Source organism: Pristiophorus japonicus, chromosome 13 (genome assembly GCF_044704955.1).
Source record: "Pristiophorus japonicus isolate sPriJap1 chromosome 13, sPriJap1.hap1, whole genome shotgun sequence".
Taxonomy (NCBI): Eukaryota; Metazoa; Chordata; class Chondrichthyes; family Pristiophoridae; genus Pristiophorus; species Pristiophorus japonicus.
This window is the reverse complement of record NC_091989.1, coordinates 148,695,382-148,711,354: the sequence shown is the minus strand read 5'-3', so window position 1 is coordinate 148,711,354 and position 15,973 is coordinate 148,695,382. Positions and strand designations below refer to the sequence as shown.

Sequence of the window (15,973 nt, the reverse complement as noted above, 5' to 3'; positions counted from 1 at the left end):
AACGCGGGCCGGGGGTGGGGGGGAGGGAGCCGACCGAACGCGGGCCGGGGGGTGGGGAGGAGGAGGGAGCCGACCAAACGAGGGCAGAGGGGGGGGGAGGGAAGGGAAGGGAGCCAACGAACGTGGAGGGAGGGAGGGAGGGAAGGGAAGGGAGCCGACGAACGCGGGAGGGAAGGGAGCCGACGAACACGGGGGGGGGGGGAGGGAAGGGAGCCGACGAACGCAGGATGGGGGGGAAGGGAAGGGAGCCGACGAACGCGGGGGGGGGGGGGGGGGGGGGAGGGAGCCGACGAACGCAGGATGGGGGGGAAGGGAAGGGAGCCGACGAACGCGGGAGGGAGAGAGCCGACCGAACGCGGGCGGGCGAGCGGGAGGGAGGGAGGGAGCCGACTGAACGCGGGCGGGCGGGAGGGAGGGAGCCTACCGAACGCGGGGGGGGGGGGTAGGGAAGGGAGCCAACCGAACGCGGGGGGGGAGGGAAGGGAGCCGACCGAACGCGGGGGGGCAGGGAAGGGAGCCGACCGAACGCGGGCAGGAGGGAGGGAGCCGACCGAACGCGGGAGGGAGGGAGCCTACCGAACGCGGGGGGGGGGGGGGAGGGAGGGAGCTGACCGAACGGGAGGGGGAGGGAATGGAGCCGTTCCAGACGGCTGGCGGGAAAGCGAGAAGGCTGCAGGAAGCCTCAGAAATTGAGGAGCCATTTTCCGACGGCAAAAGGGGGAGGTCGTCGGGAAACGGCTGCCTCAACTTTCTGAGGCTTCCTGCACCCTTCTCACTGCTACAAGAAGCTTCTGTGCTGATGGCAATGTACTTTGATTAAAAAATGTTCAAAAACTAAACAGCTACAAAGAACTACAAAAATGGCTGAGTGCCAATGTTTTTTTCACACTGAGCATGCACGAACGCTCCAACGCGCACGTGCAGCGTTGCCGGCAGAAAAAAACTAATTTAAATAGTACCCGCCCCCTCCCACTTACAAAATCGGCGCGAGTGTAGGCTCCGCCCCCCTGGGCGCCGCGCCAAGCAGACAAGGAGCTGCAGAACGCTCCAGAATTGCTCGTTTTTTTTCCGGCGCCCTTTTTGGCGCGAAAAACGGGCGCCCAGCTCGGAGGGGCGCCCGTTTTTTATCATGTGGAAACTTGGGCCCTCTGAGTGGGACTTGATCCCACAACCTTCTGCCTCAGGGGCTACCACTGTGCCAAGGCTGATACTGTAAAGGTAAGGATGAAGTTGAAAGAGGCCTAGGACATCTTAGTAAACCAATACAGAGCAGCAATCAAAAAAGTCAACAGAATGTTGAGCTCTGTAGCTAGAACTGTAGATTACAAATCAGAGGAACTCATGATCAACCTGTCTCATGCACTGGTGAGACCACACCTTGAGTACTGTATTCAGTTCTGGTCACTGAAAAACAACAGACAGAAAATAATGAGGAACACACTCTCAATTTTCCAATTTACGCTCGCAGCGGACCAGATACCACACCACCAGTGTAGTTACACAAAATCTAACCTTTTATCTACTTGACTATTAATTCATTGTGTTACCTTGAATATTAAAGCAGAATATTAATTGAAGCACCCACCATTGCAAAACCTGTTTCATATACATCATAATATAGAGATGTTGAGTATTTTAATGATTTTGTGGGCTACAAATTGTAATTATAAAATGCTACATCTGCAATCTTTCACGTTTTAATTGAAAATAGTTTATACTGAATGAATTATTGCACCTTTTTGAATGAGTTAATTTTCATTTAACTTCTATTGCAGATGCGGAGACAGTATTGGACATTCAAATAAAGGAGAAACCGGCAATGTTATCAACTCACCTAAGCAACCTAAACACTGGGTCGTGGAGACCCACAGCACAAGTCTCACCAGTGCAAAATGAGACTGGATTGACCCATCCCAACCATGTATCTTCAGCCATTTCCACTGTACAGTTCATGCCAGTGATCTCTTCAAACATTGCCCCCAGCCGAATACTGAATTCAGTACGCAAGTCAGAAAGAGGCAGTTTTGATATAAAGCCTATTACTGGCATTTCTTCTCCAATCCATGCAAGTTCATCTGTTGATCTTGGAAGCAAACTTCATGAAGGGCCCAGCAGTAGTATCAAAGTAGAAAAAAAGTTTGGCACTCTTGGAGCAATGGTAGTGGATGTAATGCCAACTTCTCCACTTCAGGCTTCCCAAATGCCTGCAAGTGTTTCAGAAAACAGTGGGATTCCATCTAATATTGTAAACTTTGGAATTAGAACTAAAGTTGGACCTCCTTCCTCCATGGACAATGCACCCAAAACTACTCCGTTATCAATACTGAGAGTGGACACCAGTTCTTCCACTACTGCAACATGTAATGCTGCATATAACCTTTCTCACCCCCCAATGAAACTTCTTGTTTCCGCCTCCATTCCTACAGAACCTATGCTGATGGGACAGACTGCCTATAATAGTGTTGTACAAGTAAAAAGTGTTTCGCCTGCTGTAATAAGCTCAAGGACAGTTCCTTATTCAGCTAACACCAAAGTTGCCTTTTCAACGATTCAGTGTTCACCTGTAACTTCCATCTCTGCCACTTTCTGTACGAATAACAACAATGCACCCGCCAATAGCCACTCTTCTTTGTCCTTCACAAACATTGTGAGTGTGCCAAATTGTCCTATCCCTAGCTCCAGCCCGACCCTCTCCTCTGTGGCTGAAACCAGTTATATTAACAGCAATAATGGTAGTGGTGGCTCAGGAATGAATATCCCTATGCAGCAGCAGCAGCAGCAGCAAACAGGGTGTAACGTGTGCAGTTCTTGTGGCTGCAGTGGAAACTGTGGTTCAAATCCTGTGACGATTAACTATGCCAATTACTTCCAAAGCCCATTTTCAGGGCATTCAGTGTTAACTTTTCCAATTTTCCCATTTAGTCCTTTATGTAACAATGGTTACATCAGCACCCAATATAATAACGGTACTGCCTTTCCTTATCCAGTTGTTCCACCTCCTGCTTACAGTAGTGGTTTGACTCCAGATTCCATCTTAAGTGGGCAGTCGAGCTTTGTCATGCCACCCATGCAGAATTTCCTGGGCGGTACAACTGCAGTATATCAGACTCAAAACATGCTAGGAAGCACAAATGGATCAGGATATAAAAAGAATGGGCATATTTCATGCTACAACTGTGGGGCTAATGGGCATCGAGCTCAGGACTGCAAGCAGCCAGCTATGGATTCCAATCAGCAAGGTATTTTTGCCAGGATTTATGCAAATACTGTTTATTAGTAAACTTTTTTGATTGTCAGAAAGAATTCATTTAGAATTGCTGCCATTTAAAATGAATCTAGAGGTTTGCAGTTTTTTTTCCAGTGGGAAGAAGGGAGAAGAGATTGGGTTCGTTCAATTATATTAGTTAAAAGTATGAGATCTTTGAATCTCAGAACAGTGGCCAGAAGATGAAACACAAGGATTCATTGTCATTACTGTTGTATTGTCTTTATAGCTTTTGCCCATTTTTAAAAATTATTATTTGCATTTCTACTTTATATCTTTCATTGCAGATCACATGCAAACATGCAGTTAGCTTAATAAGTGATATTTGATCAAGTTTCAACATGCAATGAAGTGAAGTAAAAGTGAAAGCTTGAAGTTCTGTTACTTAACTATGATTCTTTCTAATTTGTTAATCATCCACATACTGTGCAACTAGGAAACTAATTGATAGTTGTGGATGTCCATGCATTACTTTCACATAGATATAAGGAGAGTACCAGAGGTTCAGTGCGAAGGAATGCCTAATAATACAAAGCAGTCTCTTTCAGCCCAGAGAGTTTGCAAAGTGCTTGACTATAGTAACAATTGCCCTTTGAATGCAACACCTTCATATCTAACTCTAGATAATAAATACAGTTAAACTATCTCTCCGAAGTCTACAAATGTTCCTAACCGGCAACATTCTAGAAAGCCTAGGATTATTGCACAATTCTGAATTCCAAACTGATACCTTTACAGGATCTTTCCTTTATGTATCCATAGTTTCAGTGTTAAGAGATTTAGAGGCCGAAATTGCCCCTTCCCTCAAGGCCTATTACCGCCGGAAATCGGCTGCCATGCTGCGGAGTGCAATGGACGCCGATTTTTCATGTAATCACCATCATTTTTAAAAATTCCGCTCCTGCGGTATCCCGGTAGTGACCCGCTCCCCCCACCGCTCCGCTGTTGCCGATCTGTCATTAGTGCATCATAAGAACGTGCACTACCAATGTTTCCCGCGGCCCCCCCCCCGCCATGGCAAAATTCCGCCGAAAAATTCTTGCTCCCGCCGTGCGGTGACAAAAGCTGCTTTTTACTGCCGGTGCAGTGAGGTTGTAGTCCTTGTAAAATGGCGGTGCGGCTCCCATTAAAGGGGAGGATCTACTGTCACTGCCGCCATGTTTTTTTTTGTCAGCCAACTGCCATGTTGGGCCGACAATTATGCCCCTGCGTTCGGCCGGGCCACCAAAAGGCAGCCTGGCACCTCTTCTTGGATGCCAGGCCGCTGGCCCAGCCGAAAGCCTCCCTGATGACCCAGTGGACTGAACTTAAACAATCGTGCAGGCTCTCCCCTTTAAGTGAAAGGGAAAGCTGTGGTGATGTGGCACAGTGATGATGTCATCAGCGCTATGCTGATAGCAGCGATCACTCTGCCCGCCCCCAACTTCTGCCCCTCTAGTATGCTCACCACTGCACTTCCGCCCCCATTATGACCAACTTCTGATCTGCTGGGGGGAAAAAAGCCAGAGAGCGTAATTTCGCTCAAGAGGCTACTGCGCCAGTAAAAACACGAGTTTCCAGTGGTTGGCAATTTCGGCCCCTTATTATCAGTTGATTGCTTTAGCGATTAAAAGAAAATAAAGAAAGATTTTGCACTGTTGTAATTGTTGTGTATGGAGAAAGAGTCAGACTGAACACTGTGAGCTCAAAGTAAAGTGTGACCTTAATCTTTTATTGCAGGTCTCCAGAGTGCCTCTCCAACCTGTGAAGCCTTCTTAAATACCTGTGCTCCCAAGGGATTATGGGATCCCTTGGGACTCCAGGGAATGGGCCCTCTGGTGGCTGTACAGAGTAAATACAAGTCCACATATATAACAGTAATGCAGATAATGTGGCAGCCGATTGCGCACAGCAAGGTCCCACAAATTGCAATTAAATAATTACCAAATAGTGATGTTGATTGAGGAATAAATATTGGTCAGGACACGGGAGAACTTCTCTGCTCTTCTTTGAAATAATATCAGTGGAGTTTTTAATTCCTGAAGAGAATGTATATTCATTGAGAATTATGAATTATTTCATTAAATATTTGCCATTGCTTAGCTACCATCATATTTTCCAATCTACCTTAGCCAACTCGCCCCACATACCTTTGTAATCAGCTTTGTTTAAATTTAAGACCCTAGTTTCGGACTGAACCACATCACTCTCAAAACTTAATATGAAATTCTGACATATTATGATCACTCTTCCCCAAAAGATCCTTTACTATAAGATTACTAATCAACCCTGTCTTATTACACAATACTATCTCTAAAATGCTGTTCCTTAGTTGGTTCTAGAAAACTATCCCGCATGCACTCCATGATCTTGTCCCCCAAGCTACTTTTGCCAATTTGGTTTTTCAAGTCTATATAAAATCCTCTACGATTATTGCATTACACTTGTTACATGCTTGTCTAATTTCCTGATTTATACTCTGTCCACCACTATCATTACTATTAGATGGCCTATAAACTACCCATACCAGTGTTTTAAAGAAAGACCTGCATTTATATAGCACCTTTCATGACCACCGGATGTCTCAAAGCGCTTTACAGCCAATGAAATACTTTTGGAGTGTAGTCACTGTTGTAATGACAGAACCAGTATTTTCTGTCCTTTGTTATTTCTTAGCTCCACCCATACTGGGCTCAAGTTTCGGCTCGAATTGCTCCTATTTTTTTGGAGCAACTAGTTTAGAATGGAGCATCTTAGAAATTGCAATTCTCAGCATTTAGTTTGCTCCAGTTCTAATTAATATGTCCTTACTATACAGTACAAATGCACACAAGGCCCATACTTGAGAGAACGTCACTCTGCGACCAGTAACCTTTCTTAGCCAGCACTGAAGTGCAGAAGGTGGGTGGAGCTTCCCCTTTTATACCTGAAAGTCCAGGTTAGGAGTGTCTCCCACAAGTTCACCACCTAGTGGTCAGTGTTCTCACAGTGTACAACTTAGGTCAGTTTATACATGGGTTATAATGACAGTTGAATACATGACACTAGTCAGTTAGAATAGTTTCATTTTAGAACAGATTTTTTTTTCAAAAGGGGGCGTGTCCAGCCACTTACGCCTGTTTTGCAAGTTTAGACAGCGAAAACTTACTCCAAACTAACTTAGAATGGAGTAAGTGTAGATTTTTGTACGCTCAGAAAAACCTTGCCTACACTTAGAAAATCAGGAGTAGGGAACGAAAGATGGGCGAGGGGGGGGAGGGAAGTTTACAAACATTAAACACTTCACTTTTACAAATAAAGAGCCATCATCAATAATAAATGATAAATAAATCAACCAATAATTCAATCCAAAAAAAAATTTAAAAATAAAATATAAAAAATCAATCAATAAATAAAAAATTATTTCTACTCACCTACTGCAGCACCGGGAGCCCTCCAACAGCGTGCTGGGATGCGACCCCCCCCCCCCCCCCCCACAGTGTCTCTCGCTCTCTCTCTCTCTCTCTCTCCCTCTCTCTCTCTCTGTCTCTGTCAGGGTCTCTGTCTCGGTCAGTGTCTCTGTGTTTCTGACAGCAGAGGGTGGAGAGAGGAGGGGGAGGGAAAGGGGAGGGAGGAGTGGGAGAGGAGGGAGGAGTGGGAGGGAAGGAAGGAGAGGAGGGGAGGGAGGGCGAGGAGGGGGAGGGATGGAGAGAGAGAAGGGAGGGAGGGAGGGAGGGGGCGAGAGAGGAGGGGGAGAGGCTGAACAGGCCGCTGTCGCCGCCAACACTTCAGGCGGGGCCCGCCCCAGCGAGATGCCGGGTGGGCCCCGCCGACGACATGGAGGGAGGGGGGGCAGAAGAGGGAAGGGGGGGGAACGAAGGCTGAACGGGAGTTGGGGGGGGGGAGAAGCCGAACGGGCCAGGCGGGCTGCCGCCGCCGACATGAAGGGAGGGAGGGGGGAAGAACAGGGAGGGATAGGGGGGGAGAGAGGATGGGGGCTGAAGAGGGAGGTGGTGGAGGGAGGGGGGGGGGGGGGGAAGAGGCTGAACGGGCCGGGCCGCCGCCGACACTTCGAGCGGGGCCCTCCCCCAGCGAGATGCCGGGCGGGCCCCGTCAACGACCGGGGTGGGGGGGAAGAAGAGAGTGGGGGGGGGGGAAAGAAGAGAGTGGGGGCGGGGGGAGAGAAGAGGGGAAGAGGGGGTGGGGAGAATGGGGGGAAGGCTGAATGGAAGGGAGGTCCGAGTCCAGATCTTTGCCCTGTGAGCCCATTTGTTCTTGGCTAGGATCGGGCCCCTCCCACGCAGCCTTGGGGGCCTGGAGCTATTGTACATGCGTGCACACTCTCGCGCGCATGTGCAGAGGTCCCGGCGCTGGCTCCGTCCCCGACCCCTTGTGCTGCGCCACGCCGAGCACGAAGACATCCTGAGGAGACTGGAGAATCACAAGGTAAGTTTTCGGCGCCCTTTTTGTTCCAGAAAGTCGGCGCACCTTATCGAGATGCCCCATTTTTCCAGAGGGCAGAAACTTCGGCCCACTGATTCTACATCCCGATTTTATGGACTAAGATCTTTTCTCACTGCTGCCTTTATCTCATCCTTTATTATCAGGATTCACCCCACCCCCTTTTCCATTTTGCCTCTCTTTTCTAAAGTCAAGTACCCTGGAGTATTTGGTTCCTAACCTTGGTCACCCTACAACCACGTCTCAGTAATGGCTATTAGCTCAAACCCATTTATCTCTATTTGTTTCCAGCCAGGCTCGTGCTGATAGATTGTCGGCGCTGGAAGTGCCTGGAGCAAGGCAACTTCCCGCTGTGTTTATGTTGCACTCTCCATGTTGCAATCTGTGGTTTAGCTCTGTGCCTCACCCACAGCTCATAGCTTCACACCATTTAGAAAATGCTCTGATCTATCTTTCTTGGATCCAAACTCAGACTTTCCCACATTGAACTCCATTTGCCACAGTTTTGCCCATTCACTTAATCTATCAATATCTCTTTGCAGCTTTTTGCTCCCATGTACACTATTTATTGTACCACATAACTTAGTGTCGTTACCAAACTTAGATATACGGCTCTCTATTCTTTCATCTAAGTTATTTATAAATGTAGTGATAAGCTGCGACCCCAGTTAAGATCCCTGGGGGACACCACTAGTCACATCCTGCCAATTGGAGTACATATCTATTATCTCTACTCTCTACTTCCTAACCAATTCCCTATCTATGTCAATCAGTTGCCTCCAATTCCATGAGATCGTGGGTCGGACGTGGAGCGTGAGTCGGAGATCATGGGTTTTGTTACCAGTCTCTTATGTGGAACCTTGTCGAATGCCTTCTGAAAGTCAATATAAATAACGTACTTAGGCATTCCCTTATCTATCACATTAGTTACTTCCTCAGAAATATTCACCTCAGTTTGTTGGACATATCTAACCCTTTACAAATCCATGCTAGCTCTCTCTGATCAGTTCATATTTTTTCAAAATGCTCAGCCACTCTTTGCCTAATAACAGATTCTAGTAACTTCCTAACAACTGACATTAAACTAATAGGCATATCATTTCCAAGTTTATCTCTCTTTCCCTTCTAAAATAGTTGAATGACATTGGCAATTTTCCAATCTGACAATTCCTGAATCGAAAGTTTTGGAAGATCTTGACTAATGCATTAATAATTTCCTCACCTACTTCTTTTAATATCCTGGGGTGGAAACGATCGGATCCTGGAGGAGCTGTACTACATTTGGAGATCTACTAGCTTGAGCTTGTGCTTTAGATTTCACCCAGCTCCATAGCTCTTTCAATGCGTGCAGAGGTTTTAAACACCCTGTGCTAAGATCTATCTATGTACTATGCCAGGTATCTCCTCCAAGGGCTTGCTTCGTCAATCTATTTCAGGATTCAACCCCTTTATAGTGGACTGTAATGAACTCTGCAACCTCAAAGAATCATTTGCTCTCTGTTCTACGTAGGATAGGAGCTGCATCCTCTCCTTTTCCTGGACATGGATTTTTCTGTCAAGTGGTGGAAGTATATGGCTAGGTCTATTCTCCTTGCCTTGTGTGACCATTCATTATATTCTACAATTTTTACAGTGATTATTTGAGTTAGGTCTAAAAAGCAGTTCTATTTTAGTATATAGGACTGCCATAACAGTATTTTTTATCAACTGATGGAGTTAGTTGCAGTATATTCTCAAGTCTTCATATCTCATTTTACGATACCATCTTTGAAAATTCAATCTAAATAAACCTTCCGTAGCTCCCACTTTTAGAAATTATAAATCCCACATTCAAACATTTTTGGAAGTGTGGTTTGAAGTTTCTTATCTGGAAGAAGATGTTCGAAGTATTATGCTGGGAATAGCCTTGGGTGTCCTCCTGATTAGCTGCCACAACTTCGAAGAAATATCGTCAAAAATCCCAAATGCACCGTGAATGCAGGGTTTCTGCTCATCATCCTTCAAAGTTACAGCAACCAGTCAGGAAAATCCCTGAAGCAATTCTCAGCATTAGTTTCAGACAGCTGAATTAGTGAGCTGCAGGTTTTAGTTGTAGATTCGTTCTGTTTGTTTTGGAATGAGGCTAGAGTAGTTCTAGCACTTATTCAGCGTTTTTGCTCAATATGGTGTCACAATTTCATTTGGGATAAGAGATTGTTGTGCACTCTTGATTTGCCTTCCCATTAATCGGATAAGGATTGTAGTTTCACTGTGTAGATGTGCACAAATCATTTTGATTTTATGTTCTTCAACCGCAGGAAGTCCTGGCAGTTTCTGTGCTGTATAGAAGGAAATCATGTGGAATACCAACACACATTTACCAGATATTACTGTTTTAATTTGGCTAATACCCAGGACAATGTTTTTGGGAGATCTGTTTTGGCAGCAGCAATTAGGGCTTCCCAATGAAAGTCTCTCTTCACCTAAATTGGTGATACTTTGCTGTAGCTTTTACAGTGTGGCTCTGATTTTAGCTCTGAGCCAGTTTTGGATGGATAGGTAGCAGTGTGAGTTAGAAACTCACCTGCTGCTCCAAAATATTTTAACTCCCGCTGGGCGATTTGCCACCTGTCGGCAAAATATCACACATTGAGACTAGATAAATAGCAGGATTGGTTGCTAAGGCCATCCTGTTCCTCCTGGCTCCACAAGGAAAGTTAAAAAAACAGTTTTTAAAAACACCAATCCGATCCCCGATAGGTTGGAATGGCGGGAAACTTACTGCGGCTATTCAGTTGAGCAGGTAAAAATTGGGAACAGTCAGCTCCTGGTGGCTCCAAGACAGGTAGGGCTAAAATCAACCCCCCCACTCCCGCCCTGTATGAGAGTAGCTTGAATAACCAAGAAAGTAGGATTGCCTATCTTGTAGGGTCTTTGTCATCTCACACACATCACAGTTTGACTCAGTGACCCCACCAGGGATAATTTTTCTTGTTTTATTCAAAGAGAATTTGAAGAAAGTTAATTTTAGGCAAGTGAAGAGATAAAAGAATGAAATATATCAGTTGCTGTGCAGATGCTAGGCTATTATTCTTGGTGGGAGCGGGGATCTCATGGGAGTTGTCCTGATATGGACAAAAAATATACTTTCCCAGAACTAATCACGATTAGATAACTTCCTACTTATGAACGATGCTATAATTTGAAGAATGAAGACCCTACTTATCCTCCTTCAAAGAATGAAGATTACTAGCCTCCACTTTTATTTATTTTTAAAAGTAACTTACTTAACAGAAATGGTAATGTTGATTATTGTAAAAATGGAAGTAACCTGAACAGTGCATCATTTATTAATATTCTTAATAAACCAATGTTATACAATATATATGTTCAAAATGCAACTTTTTAAAAATTGTTTTAAAAGATGTTTTAGAGGGAAAAAAATCATAATGTGTATTTTGTTTAAATTACCTTTCAGGTACTTTTAGGCTGAAGTACGCACCTCCGTCTGAAAGTATGGACTCAGCAGACTAGCATTTGGAAATGCACATTAGTATGAATCACAATGTGCCATTGAGTAAACCAATAGCAGGTACAAAGAAAGATGCAAAGATGTTCAATGGATTTCTTGTCCTGCTAAATTAATTTCCTGCTGTTTTTATCCAAAGGTGCTTTTAAAAAAAATTTTAAAAATCTTATACGGGGATATAAACTACACTACGCATGCACTAGCTGTAAATATAACTCTGATAGAGTTTTGAGAAGTAATGGCTGAAACCAGAATCATTGTGTTTAGCAAATATTGTGCAATGACATTGCACGAGGAAAATGGAATTGATCCAGAACTGTTATATAACTATGGATGTTCCTATGAACTAAAACACAACAGCAGAAAACTTCCAGAGTAACTATTTTCCTTTTGATAGCCTATTACTGTACAGCTTTACAAGAATGGAGAAAAGGGGCACCTCCAGAGGGAGGAACAGAGAACTCTGTCTCAAATAATTTGGTGTTATATTTACAATGCAATATTGGTGGAGTACAGCAGAGTTGGCCAAAATACTCTCATCTGATCACCAAGATAGAGAAAACATTTGGAAAACAATGCTGAAAGAACAGAAAGACTCTTCAGTCTATGAGAAGATGCCTTGAGCATAAATTTGACTGGGTGGGAAAGCTTGTATCTGTTTTTGTAAGGTTCTTCAACTTGTATATTTTTAAGAGAGAGACCTTTACATGTAAAAAGATACAAACAAATATTTTTTGTAAAGTTAGTGTGTTTTTTTGTAGAAATATGTTGTCAAGTTCTCCTGAATCAATTCGTCATGTTTACAAGTGTTTGTACGTATGTGTGCGCGAGTGTGTGTAGCCAAAGGCTGATGCAGAAAAACCTTTACACATGTCTGTATTTTAGGAGAACATTGAATTAGTCCTGAAACCTGTAACTTAGGTGAACTTACACAACACACTAAATAAGCAAAGTCAGTTTACTCTTCAGTGTAAAAAGGAAGCCTGTTGTTTTCTGTCATCATTTAGAATATTAGAGTTGACGTTCGCTTTTCATCCATAAGAAGGAAATCTCGGTTCACTACAGTAAAAGTTGAAAGTGTTTTGCTTCAATCACAAAGAAATCCATGTATTTTGTGCTTTTCAGTCCCAGATTTGTAAATACAGATCTGTAGGAGTTGGATGTGGAAGCTGTTACTGTGGCTCATCATCTTGTCACTATGCAAAGTGAAAGCTGGAAGTTCTCCACAGAACTGAACATATGAAACAGTATTATTTCCATGTGATTATATTTTGAATATACAGTATGTTGAAATATTTGCTGCAACAAATGGTATTCTTACTTTACTCAGAGAACTTGGAGAATTGGCATTTGAAACTATATTTGTTGCTACTTGTAGTTTTATTTCAATATAGGAATGAAGTGGGAGGAACTGACATGCACCATTACTACTTGCCTTAATTAACTTGAAATCAAGAACCAGTTTTCCAAATAAATTTTATTACATTATTATAGGATTACATCCTAAAATATAAAATTAATGACCGAAAGCTTCGGGGTAGCCCACACTTTTACAGGTGATGAAAAGAATATTATTTGAAACTTAATGCTTTTAAATAAAAATGTGCTATGCTCATTCATAGCAATGCAAGTGTTGGGTAAATAAAAAGTTGTTTTTATTTTGGTAATTCCTGTACTTTCAATGCTTTGTAAACCCTGTTTAGATGTTCTACAAAAGCCCTGTGTAATTTCTGCAGTGCGAACCTTCATGTGAACCCGCTGCATAAATCTGAGCGTAAATAACAGCTCTTATGAATCGTATACAGACCATATGTACCGAAGCATAGTACTTAAAACAGAACATTGTGCTCTTAGATTTTATATCTGATGCCAGAACATAATTTCACAAGATAATTTTAGTTTCAACAATGTTATGATTTGAGGTTCAGAAAATGCCTTGATTTTGTTGCTGTCCATAATCCAATCCTCCCACAAAAGTTTTTTTTGGGTCCAAATTTATGCATCTTTCAAGGGCTTTAGTGTATTCTATATTACAAACCAAGTGGTTTTTAAAACATAGGCTGCATCATCTAGTGTTCTAAACCTGACATTTTGAGACTTTGTTTTGATCAAAAATCCTTTATGCCACCCATTATTACATTGAAATAAAACTTTAGAAATTGCCCCATTGTGGCATTAAAGCATTCTGCTCCAGTGATATTGCTTCCCATTTATGATATTGCAGTAGAGAAAATTCCCACACAAAATGTCTATACTAGGCTGTCTGGAATCACCAAGTTTTAATACACAGTACGAGTGAATAACCAAGATACCAGTACACATGGAAGGATTTGTTTTGTAATTTATAGGACCATTTTAAAATTGCGGTGAATATTGTCAGCCTTCAAGATTGAAATAAGAGCAAGTTTGTTAAATAAATGTTGGGCAACTGGCCTTGAAAACAGTGGGCAACCTAAGTTGCTGTGAATTTGATATTCTTTTCATAAAGTGATGATAGGCTTTTATGTAGAAAATTTACAACTACCAGTTACACAACTAATAAGGGATGAGATCAAATACAGAGATCTGTATATGTATCATGAGAATATTTGGCTCAATCATGTGACTGAAAATTGTTTTAAAATTTTAGAATTTTTAAGTTTTTCTTACCCACTAAATTTTCCTCTGCATTTGGGAACATTCAATGTGAAAACAAAGTTTATTCAGTGCAGACTTCTTTTTAGCGATCCTGCAACACAAATTAGAATTTTTATTGGTCATCTATTAATTATTCAGGCTAACGTTTTAAGAAAAGGAAATTGTTGCATGTCTAAACACTGACTAGAAACAGATTTGTATTACAGTAGACTTATTTGCACATAATGAATGACAAGTGAACAAAAATCTACCAGTGTAATTCAGATATACTAAAATCTCCACAAACTAGGCAGAGTTGCAAATGACGCAAAACATTGCAGCTGACCCTTAAGACCTGTAGACACATTTAAAAACTTATATTTGACTTAACTGCATTATGGCCAGGTTGTTGGTTTGATTCATCAGTGATTGAAAGAAACATCACCCCTATCATGAAAAAGTTCACATGATCTTGAGGTGCAAACAAATCTTATTTCCAGTTTATGTCTACATTGCATGTTGTAGTACACAATAGAATGTAGATAAATTAACTGTAGATTATTTTTTGTTTGCGTGAAAGGGAGAATATTTTCTTTTGTTAACAGATGTCTGTTTATGTCTCTCTCTTTGCCTCTTCTGTCTCTCTCCATCCCCCCTCCCCCAGCATGAATAAAGACAAATTGTCAAGCTCCAATGGCCTAGTGGCGAAAAGCCAGTGTTGGACTAAGCTGCAATGACCAGAAGGTCCCAATTTTCATTCCCAATCTCTGTTGAGTGAGCTATTTGAGCCAGGATAGCAATTGCCATGCAACAGTTGGCCTCTTTCTCTGAGCTAGTGGGGATGCCCAGGGGGTAGGGGAAATTAGCCACAGTTTCCAATTCTGATCACTATTCAATGATTCCTGCTGGAAGATCTTTGAATGCCTAGTGAGAATAGGATCATGCTTGACAGTGATGCTTTCTATGGTTGAATAGCCTCCAATTTAGGCTTGTGCATGAAGAATGACCACTGAGTGAAGTGTCAGATAGCTACTGGAAACGATGTAACTTTACCACACCAAGTGTTGGTGCCTTTTAGTAGAGATGGGGAGAAAACACAAGAGAATTGGACAAAAAATTATTAACTTGTATACAAGTTTAAAAATTCCCAAGAAAGCCTGAAAAATTCCACTTAGTCAACATATTTTCCAGCTTTTGAAAATACGTTAAGTGCTCAACTTACAAGTGACTATTTTTGTTCTATTAGCAATCTTTAGTAACCTTCTTGCCACATCTGATTCCTTGTGAGCTGTTGCAGGATTTCCTTGCCTGCTGATTAGCTCTCAATCCTTACTCAAGTTGTGTAGTATGTCTTCTGATTAAATGTTCAAGTAAACATTTTTTGAAGAATTAATCTTTTATTTCATTAAGTTTATTTGTAAAATTATGCATGCCAGAGAATGATTTGAAGGAGAATTATGGATACTGACAATGGTTTGAAGGCATGACTCTCACTGAAGGTTTCAAATGTTGCTTGATTGGTACCTAACAATCATCTGAACTTTGAGATGCAGTCGATACATTTAAATAATTCTGACGTATCTGTAACTACTTTATGATGTATACTGTGGAGTTGCAGCAATTTTATCCTTTTTGCTTACTTTTGCCAACTGGTAAACCAGTATGCTATGCATTTGATGTGTGATGGTATGAGTATTAAAGTTTGTGACATAATCAATCTAGGTTTATCATGTGATAATCTACATTTGATTACCAAAATTATCGTATAATGCATTAAGAGAACCTCACCACTTGTTCTGGCAATGCCGTCTTCCCCATCATTAAACATTGTATTCTGTTTAAAAATTCTATTATTCAAAATTTTTAAAGTGAAGCACTCTAATTTTCTGTTTACAGTGGTTCCCCTGTGCCATTTTGGAGATTTGGCGTTGATACAAAACTCAATTATAAATAGTGTATACACTTTATACACTATAAAGTTAATGGGTTTTTTTAATTACTTCCCTTAATTTACAGTACCATTTGTAGATTTGTATGCCCTGCTTTTCATTTACGGCATTTTCAATAATTTACACAATCTCTCTTGATTTGCGCTCTTTGTGGAGGGAGATTTATGTGGATGTTCCTAGCCTGTCTAGTTTTATTATATTCAAATAGAAATTATA

At 42.2% G+C, this 15,973-nt stretch overlaps 1 protein-coding gene across 1 annotated transcript in view; it reads left to right on the top strand.

The window, feature by feature from the left end:
* Positions 1 to 15,742, top strand: part of zcchc14 (zinc finger, CCHC domain containing 14) — a 150,149-nt gene extending 134,407 nt beyond the window's left edge. The window contains exons 12-13 of the mRNA XM_070898109.1: positions 1,776 to 3,239; positions 11,142 to 15,742. Of these exons, the coding sequence (XP_070754210.1) occupies positions 1,776 to 3,239; positions 11,142 to 11,197 (1,520 nt within the window). The 3' untranslated portion in view covers positions 11,198 to 15,742. The remainder of the gene's footprint in view (positions 1 to 1,775; positions 3,240 to 11,141) is intronic.
* The last annotated feature ends 231 nt before the right edge of the window (positions 15,743 to 15,973 follow it).